Below are 16,439 nucleotides of genomic sequence, written 5' to 3' on the forward strand. Positions count from 1 at the left end.
CAGAACAGATGGGGGACACATAGAAAAATACTTTAGTAACACTGACTTATTTGTGTGGTTTTTAATAGGAATGTCATGTAGGATTTGACCTATTAACTGGTAGCTCTAGAATTTGGAGGCATTTGTTTCCGGATGGGCCTGATTGCAGGACCTGGGATTACGGGATTGCTGGGCATATAGCTCTGGTTTTGCCTCAGGGCACAGCACATGCCCTCAAGCAGGGCTAATTGCTTCTCTCCCTCTTTTGAGTACAGCCCTTCTCCATGATGCATTAACCCAACAAGGCAGCGAGGCTGCCCGCAGGCTCGGGAGGAAGGAGTCTGTCCACAACAGGCCCCAAGCATCTGCACTGTCTGATGGCGATGAAAGGACAAGGGTGGTGAAGGGGCAACCTGGAGGCGGCTGTAGCCCAGTGCTTACCCCTCATGATAATGTGCACAGCTGCAAGCCTACCCTAGCTGGGCTGTGGTCCAAGGTACATCAACCGACTTCTTGCTAGGGACCACCTGGCTCAGCTGCCCTGTTCACTGCCAGCAGCCACAAGCTCTAGTCTCTGGGCACTGACAAGGCACCACCTCTGCACTGTGCAGCAACTTTGGCCCTTGGGCCTCTCCTCAACCTTTGGCTCAAGCTGCTGCGTCTGTATCCTTGCTTGCACCCTCACAGCCGGCTCGAGCTGCAGTGCCTTGGCACAGCTCAAACCCGCTGTGACTCTTTGCCTTGCCAGGATCAAGCAGCAAGACAAACCCCTGCCCTACAGATGAACAAGATGGCACTAGCAACATGCATGGCTTTCCTTCTTCATTGCAAGGAGAGGCTGGACTCTTAAGCAAGCAGCAGCATCTGCAAGGAAAGTGACCTCCAGACAGACGAAGGCCTTTCTCCCAAGCAAGCAGATACAAACTCAAATGCCACAGTCTCCTTATCGTACAGGAGACAGCTGGCTCCAAAATGGAAGAGGCATATTCCTTCAAAACAGGAAAGGGAACATGAGAAAGAGGTTTCCCATGAATAAAGGAAAAGGCTAACTGACATAGGGAAGAACTCTTCCCAGAGACACTTGACTACCTTCATTGCCTCACGAGGCCTGCTCAGGCAACTATCCAGACACCACACAGCAAGAGATTTATCCAGAAAGCCCTATGAATTAGAAAGCTTCAGTAGAATTCTTGCTTTGCTATAAAAGGGACTTAAGATGTTGAAAAAGAATTCTTTCCTCAAAAAACAGGGTTTGGAGAAACATTAGGTCCTTCTTTACTTGAGAACAGGACTTAGATGTCTTAAAAGCATTTCTAAAAGAAGGTAATGACATCTCCAGAAGAGATGCCATAGCAAAGTGAGGGGAAAAAAAAAGCTTAAGTCCAAATACTTGCTTACCTCTAAAATTAGAGATAAATTAATTATAAAATTAATTCCAAAATAATGGTTCTTTAAAGAACCAATTTCAGTTTAGGTTTGCTTAGATTTGTGGAACCTAAAACAGTTAATAAGAAATAAAACAGCATGTACTTCTTACTCTGGCTTTAGTTCCGTGCTGGGGCAATCCTGCATATTGGTAATGTTACAGTAGGTTTGCAGGTATATTTTACATACTTGTTTTGCAAATACATAGTCCAAACATGGTGTGTTTCTTTCTCAAGCTGTGTTCCTTCATTATATATTCCATGACTATTCCGTATGTCCCACAGTGGAAGTTTTGCTAACAGCATTCATTTGGTTTATTCACATGCTCAAACTATTCCCAGGAATACATGAAAGAGGACAGTAGAAGACTACAGGTGCAAGGTATGGTTGTCTTGTTATAGCTTGGAATAAGATAAAATATGAGCAATCCAGAGCTATTCTGTTTTGCTATGTAAATAATCAGTACATCTTACATTGTTGGTTTTATAGGAGTTTGGGGTAAACTGGGGAAATTCCCCCTTTACTTTTTACCACCTTACAGTTCAATCCTCTCAAGCCAGAAGACTGTCTTAGTTAAAGTTACCAGGTTTTAAAAAGTGGCTTGCTCCGTCAAAACCATTCTTTAAACCCTGACCTTACCCTTAATTGCAAGTGGATAGATCCCAGCCAGTTGTGCTCACCCTGCCTGCTGATGGGCCCTACATACCCTTGTTTCTGCATACTGTTTGATTTGTGAATTACATTCCTTATCCCCTGCCTCCACTTCTCACCCAGCTAGCAGTTTCACAATTTGCATCTACCACAAAGGTCCATCCACCTCCCTTGTGCTCAAGGAGCCACGTGGGCTCAAAGAACTAGCTGAAAACTAACCCAGAAAATAACTTGTTTTTCAGAGAACGGATCCATTGGCTGGAGGATTATGCCACATAACAGGTCATTATACCAGATGGGTCATTACTAAACAACCTGCTGTGGGTATGTCAAGATGAGAGCACATTTCATAAAAAGTCAGAGATGAACAGAATGTGTGCATTCACTGACAGAGCAGCAATCCACTTTCTATCACACAGATGTCATCTCAAACATTTTATTTACTATTTGAACAAGAAAAAGTAATATTAAGCCAGATATACAAATCTTCACATAGTTTATTCTGCCCTTGTGCCCAATTTGTAGAAGAGGCTGCAAGCATGTGAATGTTCCATTGTTAGCATTACATTAGCTGCATCACAGCTGCAAATCTTTCAAATTAAATATGGGGAGTAAGTATCTTCTAGTAGAATTCTACACCTGGCCAAAATTGCAATGGACAAGACAGTGGGCCAGTGACCATCTACACAGCTGACGGTCTGCAGTGTATTAATGCCAGAGCCATTCTGAAAACATTAGCTTAAGACACAGCCCCCTTCTAACCACACTCGGGCTCTGGCACAGTAATAACCTGCTAAAAGATGTTTCTGCAGTTTAAGTCAGGTGAAAAAAGGAAATCGTTAACAAAAACTGTATTTTGAAGATGCTTAGCTAGTGCAAAATAGGTATCCCACAAGGCTACTAACGTGGAACAGGCATAGCAACGTAGATACCACTTGTGTCTCAGCACAAATCAGGTAATCTGGAACACACTTCAGAGGTTCAGTGCACTAAAACCCCCTGCTTTTCTGTATTTTTACAATTCTAAAAAGCTTAGAAAGCTGCCATGTGGCAAAACACACAAACTCGCAGCAGCTAAAAAATGAAATGCCATGTAGCCAAGCAGGTCAAGGTTTGTAACTGAACATATTAGAACCAATGATGCAGTTAGAGAAAACACAACATTTTAGGTGAGGAAAGCCTTTTTCAGGTCCACAATACAACCAACCTGCAAACTAAGGCTTTGGTTCCACCACCAAAGTCTAAATACTGGCTGCATGCTTCTGGTTCATTATAAATACCTTGTCAAACGTAGTAGAAAAAGGAGTATGAACTGCGTAGTGTGAGTAAAGGAGTCTGAATCCGTGCCAGGTTCCAAACAGCTTGAATGAGAAAGAGGTAAATTGGGCATATAGTTAAGGAAAAAAAAGTTGTAAGCATGTAAGGAGGGAAGTAATACGGTAGGACAAAGTAAGATTTGACTGTCACAATATTGCTCAGGCAAGGGTTTTACCCATGATAGCCATGCACAGAGCTTCACTGGTTGCATGGACAGCCAACTTAGGAAAACACTCCGAGGCTGACCAAGCACTCAGATTTTTGCCTTAATTTCAATGCCAAACCAACTGCTATAGTTATTGGTTCCTCTTCTCATTTTAATATATTTGAGATAACCATATTTTTCAGACTATGAGCCTGTAGCTGTCCATGGGATCAGATTACCCCCCTTCCTTCCCTACGCCAAGCTCAGAAAGATCTAAATCTGTTTCATGTTTCTTGAAAGATGCTTCTCCAGCTCATCGATTCTCTTAACTTTTGTGGTGGTGGTGGATGGGAACATATAGATAACTTTAACTCCAGGATCTTAACTACACTGCAACAACAGGAGAAGACCTCCACAGTGCCTCAAAGAACCCATATGGCACGAGCACTAAACCTGGGAGTAGTTTTATTTCTGGGGTACGTACACTAGATTAAACATAATAATACAATGTTATAGTCCTTTCCCCTCTACTGCCCTCCTCAACACACCAGGAAAGTCTTAAGAAAAAGCTACAGACGCAGAAGACCAAACGAGTGGTTTTGACAATAATTTACAGTATGAATAATTGATGTTCAAAATAAGAATGGATGTTGGTTTATACCCAGTTTATTTTTATGTATTTAAAAGAATTAAGAATTCAAGATGAAGCAACATTCAATCTGAAAAACTGCCATTCTAGGAATGACATGCTTGCTTCATACCATCATCTGGTCTTGCTGATATGAAGTCTGACTACTGACCATCTGCCTTTCCATCAAATTACAAAACTTTTGCAACACATTTACCAACAGCTGGCATTTACAATTTCCCACATTTGTTGTTTTCCAGTAATAGCAGCTTTCAGTGTTGACTTACAGAAATTTAGGAGTATATCAAAGGTATTATAACATATGACAGCTTTCACAACAGCTTGAAGAAAACTTTTCCTCATCTTTAGAGCACACCAAACCAGAATAACAGGACCCCCATTTCAAGGGACTTACTAGCAAGAACCAGGAACTTCTTTATGGAAATTAAGTTTCCAGTCACTTTTCTGTAGGTATTGAAGCAATATTAACTCTTTCAATTAGATTTTGTGTGCCTTCTGAGTTTTAATCTGGCACTAGCTAAAACTTACTATTAGGAAGAGTTTGTAAACTTTACACATTTTCTGCTACTAAGTTTCCTTTCATAAAGTCTATTTGATCCAGATGCAGGACTTCTGTAATTGTTTCCAGCCTTGTGACCAGCACTCCCGCCAGTAATTTGGTGACATGCAGAGTTGAGGAAACATTTATAGTTAAAAGTGGCAGAGTCTACACGTATTAATATGAAGACATTCTTAATTATAAAGCAGCAGCAGTAATTTGGTAATTTACGCAACGTACTATATGATAGGAGCTGTTAACAAATACATACACATTTCTTCGCTTTCAAGCAGAAAGTCACACACCCCCCCTCCTTTCTTCCTGGCACATCCACCATTTTCCTTAGGCTTTTGAAATTGTGCAAGAGGTTACACAGAAGTCATCGGGTTCTCTTGCTCAGGGCTGGCTAAGCTGCCTTAGGCAGCACTTCTCTTTACTTGAAACCCTTTTAAGTTGCTTGCTATTTTAACACACTACCCAGAAATTACTGTTTTTTAACAGTTGGACCAGCTTGTTCCACTACCAAAACGGTAGAAATGGACAACTTACTGGGAATGCTTGTGATCCACCAGAAGATACCATTCTGTGAAGAAAGACGAACAGTACGTCTCTGTTCGAGGCAAACGTCTCTCCTATGCTGAAAGGCCTCACAGCCAGGGGCTATTCTACTTGCAGCAGTGGGAGAGAAAGAAATAGGGTCAACTTCTCTCAAGCTATCTCTTTCAATTCAGCATACTAGTCCATAGAACTACTCCTCCTAGCTACATCAGTTAGTCCAATACCAAGATTTAAAATTCCAATTTGGTCCAACAATGCTGCTCCTTGGAATGAAAATCCTACCTGGAGTAAGTGTATGTTCTGGATTAACTTTCATCCTTTTAATATTTTAGGGGTCTTTTTCTAGAGATCTGCTACCCTCAGTTCAGCTGAAAAGCTAATTTTCTACTTCAAAATCCTGAGAATAGATTAACCTACAACCCCATCTCTGCATCTCTGGTTTTATTAGAATTGAAGAACAGGGACCAAAGAGTTGCCATCTGCATGGTTACAGACAATCTAAGTATCACAGAGCAGTGTTCTGCTGCCAAACAGCTTGAGAAGTACACTCACCACCACACTTTTAATATTCAAGGGAAACATCGAAGTTGCTTCTGTTGATGATCTAATTCCACTGCTCAATAAAGTCAGAAGCTAAAACTTACTCATCTCACACTTTGGCAGAAAATTGGTCTGTGACTTCCACTGCAGCAATGCAAGGTGGTACCTGTAAGTAACTCTGCCTTCTGACATCTTAATAATCTGATTAGCACTCCTAAAATCTTTATTTCTTGTTTGTATCCCAGGCCTCCCAAACAACTCCCCTTTTCCCAACAATGTAATTAATTACATTACCTCAAACTGCAACTTTTGGGAAAAAAGGCATTGGACAAACTGGCTTCAGTTTTGCTCCTCAGGACTCCGAATACTGCCACCCCGTGGATGCTGGAATCTTTAAGCTTTCTGTATTTTGGTAAACTAACAGAACGGTAACAGGATCTGCTGCAAAGCAGGCGAAGAGAATATTCCACTTAAAAAAAACCCACCAAACCCAACAAAACACCACCAGTGACAGCATAAGAAAGTACAGGCTGCAGCTAGAACAGCACCTGCTTAAGGTAATTGTAAGTACATCACAGCTGGGGAAGTGCCCAGAAGAGGCATTCACTAGCAGTAAACACAGACCTTGCCATAGTGCTTTGGTTGGGTTTTTTTTGTTTTAGCAGCTTCTGTGTTTCCACAAACATCTGTTCTCCTCTTAGCCCTAACAAGAAGGGATTCTAACAATAAAGCAATTTTCTACAGTACATCCTTCACAAAGGTATTTTAAAAGTATGAAGTTAGTAATAAGTGTAATTTTACTTACGGCGTCACAACTTCTTTAAAAACACCAGTTTAAGCATTTTACCTCCTCTAAGGGCTCCCTACATTCCACATGAAAACAGTCCTAATTTATTTAGTGAATACATACTATGCAATTAGGCAAATTAATTATTTCTTAATATTTATACCAAAATAGTTATTTACCTCAAGCCTACAAAACATAGCACACAACACATTGATATTTGGCAGGTAAAAAAAACCCAAACAAGCCAAGAGATTCAGAAATCTCACTGTAACTTCCTGCCAATGATCATCTTCACATTTTGATGAAAACTGGAGTGTACATACAAAGACACACCAAACATAACACTGTTGCAAGTTTTAATGTTTATTTCCCCAAGACAGCCTAGCCTGCACTCTACTTGGGATAAATTTCACAAGCTAGTTTCCGCTGCTTCTAGTTTTAAACTTTAACCATGTTTCTGATGACAAGGAATGCTGCAAAAATACTCTAGTCCAACAAAGAGTTATGATCACAAAATAATCTTTATCCATTCTACAGTGTTTCAGAATTACCAGTTGATTTTAAAACACAAGGTAGATATAGATGCTAATGGTGGCTAATCTGGTATGTTTTATTATAGCAAACTGTTGTTCATGCAACACTTGTGCTCAAAGGGGAAGGCACAGCATTTCCTACAATGAGCCACCTTATAAAGAGTTCATTTTGTACAAATTTGTAACGTCACCTTTAATTTAGTGTGCAGAACCTCAAAACTGAGGTATTACTCCAATTATAAAAACACTTGCATCCTTTTTGTGCAAGTTTTAAAAATACAAAGTTTTCTCTCTAAAGTGGCTCAAAATAGATTGTTCATGGCTGCCTACATCTAAGATAAAAAGAGTCTAAAACAATTGGATTAGGCATATTAAAGGTGTTCAAACCATGACTTGATTTGTACATCTATTCACACCTCTTTTTCGGTCTTTATTCGGCAGTACATATGCACCAAATTTCATTTTTAGAAGTTTCCATATCATTTTCATAGAAAACAAAGTTTGAAAACAAGTAACATTGAAACACAGCACGGTATTCTACCACAACGGAAACATTTGGTTACAGGACTCAACAAAATCTAAAAATGAACTATGCTGTAGATTACCACATGCAAAGGTCTTCATGTTATCTTTGAAAATGAAAAGGATGAGATTTTATTACCACATTTTACTGCTTTCTACTATTATGGCAACTTGTGTACTGCAACACAGTCTATTTGAAGGGAAATGTATGATTTTTTCATGCAAAAATCTACAAATTAGTTTTGATGATATGGAAAGCTTTTCATAACATCAAACATTCATCTGGTGCAAATGCACAGGGAAGCCTTCCTGAAATTCTGACTTTACAAACAACTAATAAGCCATACAGGAAAGAAATTAAAAATAATTAAAAGAAAAATAAGAGGGGAAAAAAAAACAAACAAAAAAGAAACACAGGCTGCAGGAGTAAACCAGAGTCTGCTGCTAAACCGGTCTTTGTTTTTGTGTCCAGTGTAAGTTAACACTTATGAACTCATTTTGATGATTTACTAGGTTTGTTATCAGCCCCCTGAAGGCGAATCAAGCTTGCATGCGTTCACATACAGCATCACAACCATACTCTCGTACACACGCCACTCCAGGACTAGGAGCCTGCTTCAGGACTGAAGAGCCCTGTATTTGAAACACGAGCCTGGCTCCACAGCATCGAGTCCAGACATTCATCCAATGTTGTCCATTCACACGGTGCTTCATAGCAAGGCCTGGGCTCATTCTCCTTGGACTTATATGGGCATCCTATTCTCTTATGCTTACAAGGCTTGATGATGATAGTACTGCATTTCCCCCCAATTGCTCTAGTAAGTCATTGTTCCTTCTCAGGCACTGAAGATCTTTGACCTGTAGCCCTTTTTCTTTGAACAATCTAAATAAGCATTCAGTGTGAAGTTTTTCATTACATTTTGCCACTCATTCTCACTCGCACCCACTCGCCATCTTGACTTCATTTGGGCTTTTCTGTGATTCCAAATGAAATCTTCACATTTTCTTTCCCGATTTAATGCAGCAGCGGATCCCATGAGCCAAGATTGATGGATCAAACCTTTTTTTTATTCAGTGCTGCATTGTACCTAACTTCCAAAATACCACTCTAAAACTGGAACCCTTCTGCTGGTACATTGGCAGATGAATTGAAACCAAATGTTCCGCCTTGTATTGCTTCTGGAACAAGGCTAGGATCTTCATCAATCTGTAACAGAACAAGAACATCATGAGTAGGAATAGAAAGACAAAAGCCTCACTAAAAGGGAGCCAGACAATCCTGAAGAGCTTCCATCTCTTCACGTAATCTACTTCCTTGCATCTAGCCTTGCCATTCTTCTCCCCCAGTTTAGTAAGAGCGCTATAATGACAAAGTAATTTAAGCCAAAATGTTTTATAGCTTCTATTTAGTAGGTAGGCTACATGGCACCTAACAGCCTCTCCAGTTTTCACTCTTGGAAAGTATTCTGCCAGTCGTGCACCATCCTTATTGCCAGCTTATAAACTGTCACAGTTCTTAAAGGGAGACCAATACCATTAAGTCAAGTAAGGATTACACCACACCTGCAGTTTCAATTTAACTAGATAGTGTGCAGGTTACCAAATTGACACTAGATTAAATTCCAAGTCCTGCTGTATATGCAAAATATGAGTTGCTTAACAAGGCTTACTTACATCGCCTTGTTCGTATAAAAGCGAAAACTCTAGCACAAAACCAACTTCGGTGCAGACAGTAGGGCATGAATGCAACTGAGCTCTACAACTTTTGCAGTAATCTGCTCCCAAAAGTTCTTCAGACAAGTAGAAAATACTCTCACTTCATGACACAGACTGATATGATTGCATTTCCTTTATATGCAATTAACTTTTATGATTTAAAGTGCATACAAATCTAAAACATTCTTTTGATTTACATGTTTAAACTGAAAACAACGTTCTTTATCAGCACACCCTACCTCTGAAGTCACTAAAATATTCAAAACTGTTTGTTTCTTAAGAAGCAGAATCTCAGATTCGGTACTGAAGTCAGCAGGGAGCTTATCAAATGTGAAAAGTCAAGCTTAGTCAGAAGCTGACTGTTAAGAGAACTATACAAAGCCAAGTATTTTAATCCCTAGAGGTGAGGCTTAAATGAGGCATCAGATCTTTAGATACTTCATCATGAAGAATGATAAGATATGCAACAGGTTCAAATAAGGGCTCATTCTTCACCAAAAAAACAAACAAGTGTCACAGAGCAGGCTTTAGAGCTGTTGCCTTTATCTTGAACCTTACTAATAAACAAATAATTACAAAAACAGATAGCAGAGCTATTACACACTTACATCATCTGAAGAGAAGAACTGATCAATGATCTCATAAGCCAGTTTGTAGATGTCTTCATTTTCATGATTTTGTAGCTGTTCAATTTTCTCCAGGCCTGCAATAAACACATAAGAAACACAATAGTTAAAATACTAAGTTCAGCAAAACAACCTCCCTCTCCTTAAGGCCTCATCATATGATGTATTTAAAACCAAATCTAGCAATAGAGTGACAATGAACAAGATGGTGTTAAACTCATCTGACACACTTAAAGCATAAAAGCTTCTTAGAGATTTGAAGAAATATATCAGAGAATGAGGAATACACACCATGACAAAAATATTGTGTAAAAAGTCAATTCCAGCAATGATAGTACTTCCCTTCTCTTCTTGCTATGAAGAATTATGCTAATCTGTGGAAATATGGCAGGGGCCAAGCACTAGGACATACTCCCTTTTCACAAAAACACCTTTGCAGCACTTGGCGTAGTAACCCCCAGCTGTGACATTCCAAATCCACACACTGCTGGTGGCACACATGCTATCAGTTACTGACCTGTAGCTTCATTATATAGCAAGTAGCTCCAGTATAAGTTATTAGCAGACATGAGAGGTTCTGACAAGCAGAGCTTTAGGCATGAACACCTCTTTTCTCCCTCCCCCACTATCACCAATCAATTAAGCTTTCCCCCCCCACACTCAGGATTTTGTATTAAAGACTATTCAACTCCATGTTAACAAAATCCCACACAGGGTTTTTACCTGTGCCCAAATTTAATATCACTATCTTTCATTCTTGAAGAGTTTCAGTCAACTTAAACAGCAACCAATATAGGGAAAGTCTAAAAGCCGTTAAGAAATCAAAGGTATCATATTTCTGCAACCACTGTATATAGATTCAGGCCCCTGCCCCCTCAATTCACCTGGACATGACTTGTGTGTTATTAAAGTAAGCATAACATCCCTCCATTAACAGAAACTATTTGACAAGTACACCAAACTGTTTGAAAATTGGCATCTAATAAACTTCAGTGCCATTATCCAGCTCCTCCACATTTTACTTGATCAGGAACTTAATCAGTTAGGAAAAGCCAAGTACATTCACCTGATAGGCATGAAAAGGTCACTTTTAAGAAAGCATGTGCTTTAAAACATCCGTGCCAACACATAGTAAAGCCAACAGCATATACACATGGTAGGAAAAGAAACAACTAATTTCTGAAAAAACAGTATCAAAATATTAAGCATCATACCTCCACACTCTTCTATAAGATTGGCTATGGTTTCTGCTTCATCTTCAGCCATTTTTAATATATTACTTAGTCCATCCAGAACCACTTGCACAACTTGCGCATCTTTTACTGTCAGCAAATTGCAAAAGGGAGGAATTACATTTTGTTGAATTAAGTATGCCACCTAAGGGGAAAAAAGCAAATAGTTAGATCAGGAGTGTGACAGAAGCAAACAATGCACCACAAGCACACATGCAAACAAGTGTAATGAAGTTCAAGTATTTAAAGTTACCCAACAAGGTGAAGAGTATTCTGTAGCAGTCACTTGCAGAAATTCTTGTTTTAGAGTACAGAGGTAATACTTGTAACATAATTCACAAATATATTTCAAGTATAGAACATACAAGTAGCAGGTACTGTGAATTTTTCAGTATTAGACTAAGAGTTTCAACCTCATCTTTGAAGAATGACACCACCACCCCAACCCTGCTACAAATTTCATATTCTGGGCTTATAAGAAACTAGTATATTTCTACTCAGTGGCTATCATTATAATTATCACACTGTTATCCACAGGGCACAAAACAGTAGAAAGAGATGTTGAACGACCAAGAATCTGATCAGAGCCTGAATGCAATCATTCATAGCTACTAGGCCACCCTAACAGAAGAGCTTCCGTCCAAATCCCCATTGATACTCCTAATCTTGGGTCATTCCAGAAACAACAACTGAAGTTTACTCTTAAATCCCTTGTGGAAAAGGGAAGAGTTACTGGACAGAGGAGGAATTCAGGCACTCATAATCCTGGCACAGAAGCCATCTAAACCAATCAGCTGAGGCACTCTCTCAAATGCACCCAAGAAAGATAGTGGACCTTTTAAGGTTTGACTCACTTGGTCTTTTCTTCCGCTGATCGTTAAGTTGCTTATTGCCCAAGCAGCTTCTTTCTGAGTACCAAAGTCACCCTAAAAATACAACCATAAATAAATATGCCAGTTTTTACATTATGTAGTATTCTAGTAAAAGCTTGTATTTGTTACAGTCCATTCTGCATAGTGTCACCACATCAGTTTTCACTACTCACAGGGTGTTCATCCCTTCCCTGTAACCATGTTTTTAAATCCATCTTCCAGAGGAAGGGAAATTTGTTTGCATCAAAGTACATAAGAACTGTAGTACTCCACTCTCATATTCCTTATCAGCAGCTGTCATATTACAGTGAGAGATAAGCAGTAAGTGTCAATTTTGATAAACCACCGCACATACTATAACTGTGTCTGCCTCTGAAGTTAGTCAACTCAAGTCTGCTTATTGAATTTAAAGAGAAGGGTCTCCAACTCTTTTTTCAGTGATCAATAAATTGGCAGTTAACAACAGCTGTATGTTACTTAGGGGAAAAGACAAGTATTTCTTCAGTCTCAACCCCACCTCTGCACTGAAGCAAGATATTGCATCTTTGTCATGGCTGAACACATCATAAGGTTGGTATTTCTGGCTTCTTCCCACACTTTAGGAAAGAAAACCCAAGTAATGAATAAAGCAAAAAGTAGGAAATGTTTGAAAGATAGAAGTGTTGTACTGTTCCTGTTTAAAAAACATGCTTTTAGCTACCCTTTCTCACAAGGCAGATCCCTTGGGAGCACAATGTGGTTTGGAAACTAACCTTTTAGAAGATACTAATGCCCAACAACTGAAAAGGAATACAGGTATCTGAAGTCCTAAACGATGACCCATTAAGCATTCAGTTCCTAGCAGTCAACAAGCAATGAGAGACTTTGTGAAAAAGCCTGAGAAAAGCATTCAGAAGTGTTTGCGAGCAACTACTTGACTTTATAATTTAATAAAAAGGTACTAACAGCATTCATCTCAAGTTTCATCTATTACTGAAAAGAAGCATACATCCATCCGTGCATACAGCGTGCTGCTTTTCTCTGGGAAAAACTGAACACAGAAAAGCTACAGTTATTTTATATTGACACCTATTTTTTGTTGATGCTGTTTTACTTGTTTAAAAAAAAAATATAGATGGGACAACATCCCAGTCCTCAATCTAGTGTCACAGGACCATGGATTACTCTCAACTAGATAAATGCAGGAACAGGTTAATAAATGCCACCGTTGAGCACTTCCTTATGTTTCCAGATAATGTGGGGAAAAAAGGATGAAGACCTTAGGCTTTGGCAAAGTGCTGGGAACTAATTCATTGCTGTTCCCATGTAACACTACATACGAGAGTGAAGAATTTTACTTCCATTATTTACAAAGTGAGAAAAAGAATTTGAATGAGATTTAGGAGGACCTGAGAAAGAGCTTCTCTTCATCTGCTTCCTTTCCCCAGTATACTTGGCACTCATCATCTCACAGTACTTTGGAAAAGCATATCAACAGTAATGTATTTTATCTTGCAGCATATGAAAAATGCTCAAGAGTGTAGTTTAACCCTGCCCCCCACGTTTGCAGTACAATGTAAAAACATCAAGCAAGGAATTCGATGTCACTTTCCCCAACGGAGGAAGCAAACTCTCAAATCCTTTTTGTTATCTAACCTTATCTAGAAGATGTATTATCATTGGAACAAGGTTTGCATCTATTACTGCCTGAACTTGCTGCTGATTTCCTGCAGTGATGTTAGATAGGAACCACACAGCTTCCTGCAAAATAAAAGGATGTGAGAAATTATTAATTCAGATAGTCTTCTATATCATATTTCCACTTCAGCAAGATTTTATACATTTGCATTTTTAGATCTGCAATTCATACACTAGTCAATCTTAAACACAATCAAATATATAGTAAGTAGACTAGACATACAAGTAACAAAGCAGACAGTCTCGCCTTAGGCAACCCCACAAGACTCTTCAGTCCTTCATTGTTGCCAAGTTACAACCAAATACTCCAAATTCACATATTAAAAGGAAGAATGATTTGGAGACAAAAAAAGTCACAAGGCTACAAATGAGCACTCATAATTGATTTTATTACTGAGAATGAATGCTACAGCAGTTTTTAGCTGATGGTCAGATGAGCTCCAAAATACATCATGTTTTCCAGACATGAAAGTGGCAGAAAAAAGTATGTTCTTTCACCTTCCTCATAATGTTTCTCCCCTTACTATCAATCATCAAGAAAATGCAACACCTATTACTTAAATGCTTGCTTGTCAAGAATACTGTAAAGTTATGTGACCCTTTATAATCATTCTGTCCATAAGCCCAGGACTCTCTCCTTCCAGCAACAATGAACAGCAGGTGCCTAGGAAAGTGTCTAAGAAGAGATCTCTTCCCCAGTAGGCCCTTCCAGTCCTGAACAGCTGAAATTTTGAATTAAGCCAAAGACCATATCTGGATTCTTATGTTAAAGAAGAATTGAGAGCCTCCTACCCCCCTTCTGAAGTGGGAATCTATATTTAGTCAAGAAATAACGAACACAGATTCACATAAAATTACATATATTCAGAGTATCAACTTTTTTTAATCTTACAGTTGAGAAGTTTCTCCCCTTCATAGGCACCCACCATCACTCCTCAATTTCCTTCTCCTTTCAATTTATCTGGCATGGCAACTTTTTAGACGAGTATTTCTCTCAACATGAGATTCAGAAATTCTATTATTTCATTCAACTGAGTCTCTCAGATCAGATCACAGGATCACTTTCATTAATGAACCTGTTAGAGATTTAGGATGCCTAGGCTTTTCCTGGTGGGCTTGTTTTGGGCTTTAATCATTGGCAATGTTGTAAAGCTGCACCCCAGAAATTAACAACATGCCTCAGATGCACTCCGGAATCAGCACTGCATTATCAGTGCCCCCATTTAAAGCCTTTTCTACACATACGCGCACACGCACACACACGTTCCCCACACCCCACCCCCAATTTAACTTGGTTTAAATTCCATTTATCACACACATTCAATTCAAAGAGACATCCAATTATCTCTATTTCATCACTTCCAAGAGAGTCAGTTTAATTAAAAGTGACATTTCACATATCCAGAACTTTAACTTTTAAGTCAACATCCAGCATTGCAAGATAAAGCTTTAATAAAATTCCATTAGAAGAATCAGGAAACAACATTCTTGTCAATACAAGTTTGCAGCTCCTTAGAGAATTTTCTACGGATGTTAACGTCAAGAAAAATTTCAGTACCCAGCCTGCTCTTGCCATAAACTGGTTTAAGTAGCCAATTCCTCAAATCTCTACCACACTATGTTAGTGGAATCCAAAACAACTAAGTCAAATATAAAAAGTTATCCATTGGGTGCAATCTCTCTGCGGTTACTTACCTTATTAATTTTTTCTTTGGGATGCGTCAGAAGTGCTGGAAAATGTGAAAGAGCTTCACAATTCAGAACTACCTGTGTCTGTTCATCGGTACCAGTGACAATGTTTCCTACAGCTCTCAGTGCAGCAGTCTGAAACAAAACACTTTCTTGAAGAGTTCTTTTAATCAAAGACTTTTTTCTAGTTGAGTACATACTTTCAAACAGCAACAGTTAAAAAAACAAAAGGTTTTATGCAAATGTTGCACCACACAGGAAAAAGTACTCAACTTCAACACGAACTATAAAAAGAAACCAGCTACTTTCTCTAGTATTAAGTTTTGAGCAACACTTCCTTGAAGTTATCCAAACTTACTTGCACTTTAACTTCTTGATGACTGAGAAGAGGAACCAAATGAGGGACTATTCCGGAGTCTATCACCATTTGGATCTGTTCATTGCCAGCATCCGTTAGATATGAGAGTGCCCAGACTGTATCTACCAATATCTAACAGTAAAAACATTTATTTGTAAGGAGTACAGAAATATCACAAGGCTTACAAAAAAATTAAAATTTAAAACAATTCTCATTGTGAATCCAGAATTGATGCAATGCAGCAAAAAAACCACTTCATTTTTACAAACCTTATACACTCTACAGAAGGCTGCAATACAGCTGTTGTTCAATCTGTTCTAGCTCCAAAGAATACACAAAGATTAAAAAACCAGCTAAACAACAGCTGAGCTGCTAATGACAGCTTAAATTCTGAAGGATATAATAAAAGCAATTCAATTATATCTGTTCTTTTCGTGAAGTACTGGTAGACAATGTGCGATACGAAAGACTTGCCCCCAGAAGGAAGTTAAAGCCCTAGCAAATATTAAGCTACGGGCATTTGGTACTCTCAAACCAATGCACTGTACATCATATGGCATCAAGTTATTTTTTCTCTTGGCTTTCCACCACAAAATTTAAGAAAAGCTTTGAATTCCTTCTAACA

At 38.9% G+C, this 16,439-nt stretch overlaps 1 protein-coding gene, 1 long non-coding RNA gene and 1 other non-coding gene across 4 annotated transcripts in view; 1 reads left to right on the plus strand and 2 right to left on the minus strand.

Annotated features, from left to right (window-relative positions):
• LOC118451833 overlaps positions 1-8,776 on the plus strand; it is a 10,187-nt gene extending 1,411 nt beyond the window's left edge. Inside the window, exons 3-4 of one of the 2 annotated variants that reach the window (XR_004841404.1) lie at positions 255-1,785; positions 2,298-8,776. This is a non-coding gene — a long non-coding RNA (uncharacterized LOC118451833). The remainder of the gene's footprint in view (positions 1-254; positions 1,786-2,297) is intronic. The other variant, XR_004841405.1, reaches the window with a different exon arrangement.
• KPNA4 (karyopherin subunit alpha 4) overlaps positions 6,937-16,439 on the minus strand; it is an 18,303-nt gene continuing 8,800 nt past the window's right edge. Inside the window, exons 10-16 of the mRNA XM_009634440.2 lie at positions 15,815-15,946; positions 15,463-15,591; positions 13,726-13,830; positions 12,073-12,144; positions 11,201-11,363; positions 9,969-10,063; positions 6,937-8,851 (exon numbers count right to left, since the gene is read on the minus strand). Of these exons, the coding sequence (XP_009632735.2) occupies positions 8,753-8,851; positions 9,969-10,063; positions 11,201-11,363; positions 12,073-12,144; positions 13,726-13,830; positions 15,463-15,591; positions 15,815-15,946 (795 nt within the window). The 3' untranslated portion in view covers positions 6,937-8,752. The remainder of the gene's footprint in view (positions 8,852-9,968; positions 10,064-11,200; positions 11,364-12,072; positions 12,145-13,725; positions 13,831-15,462; positions 15,592-15,814; positions 15,947-16,439) is intronic.
• Positions 14,808-15,131, minus strand: LOC118451837. Its single transcript, XR_004841413.1, has one exon.

Source organism: Egretta garzetta, unplaced genomic scaffold (genome assembly GCF_000687185.1).
Source record: "Egretta garzetta isolate BGI_Z169 unplaced genomic scaffold, ASM68718v1 scaffold172, whole genome shotgun sequence".
Classification (NCBI taxonomy): domain Eukaryota; kingdom Metazoa; phylum Chordata; class Aves; order Pelecaniformes; family Ardeidae; genus Egretta; species Egretta garzetta.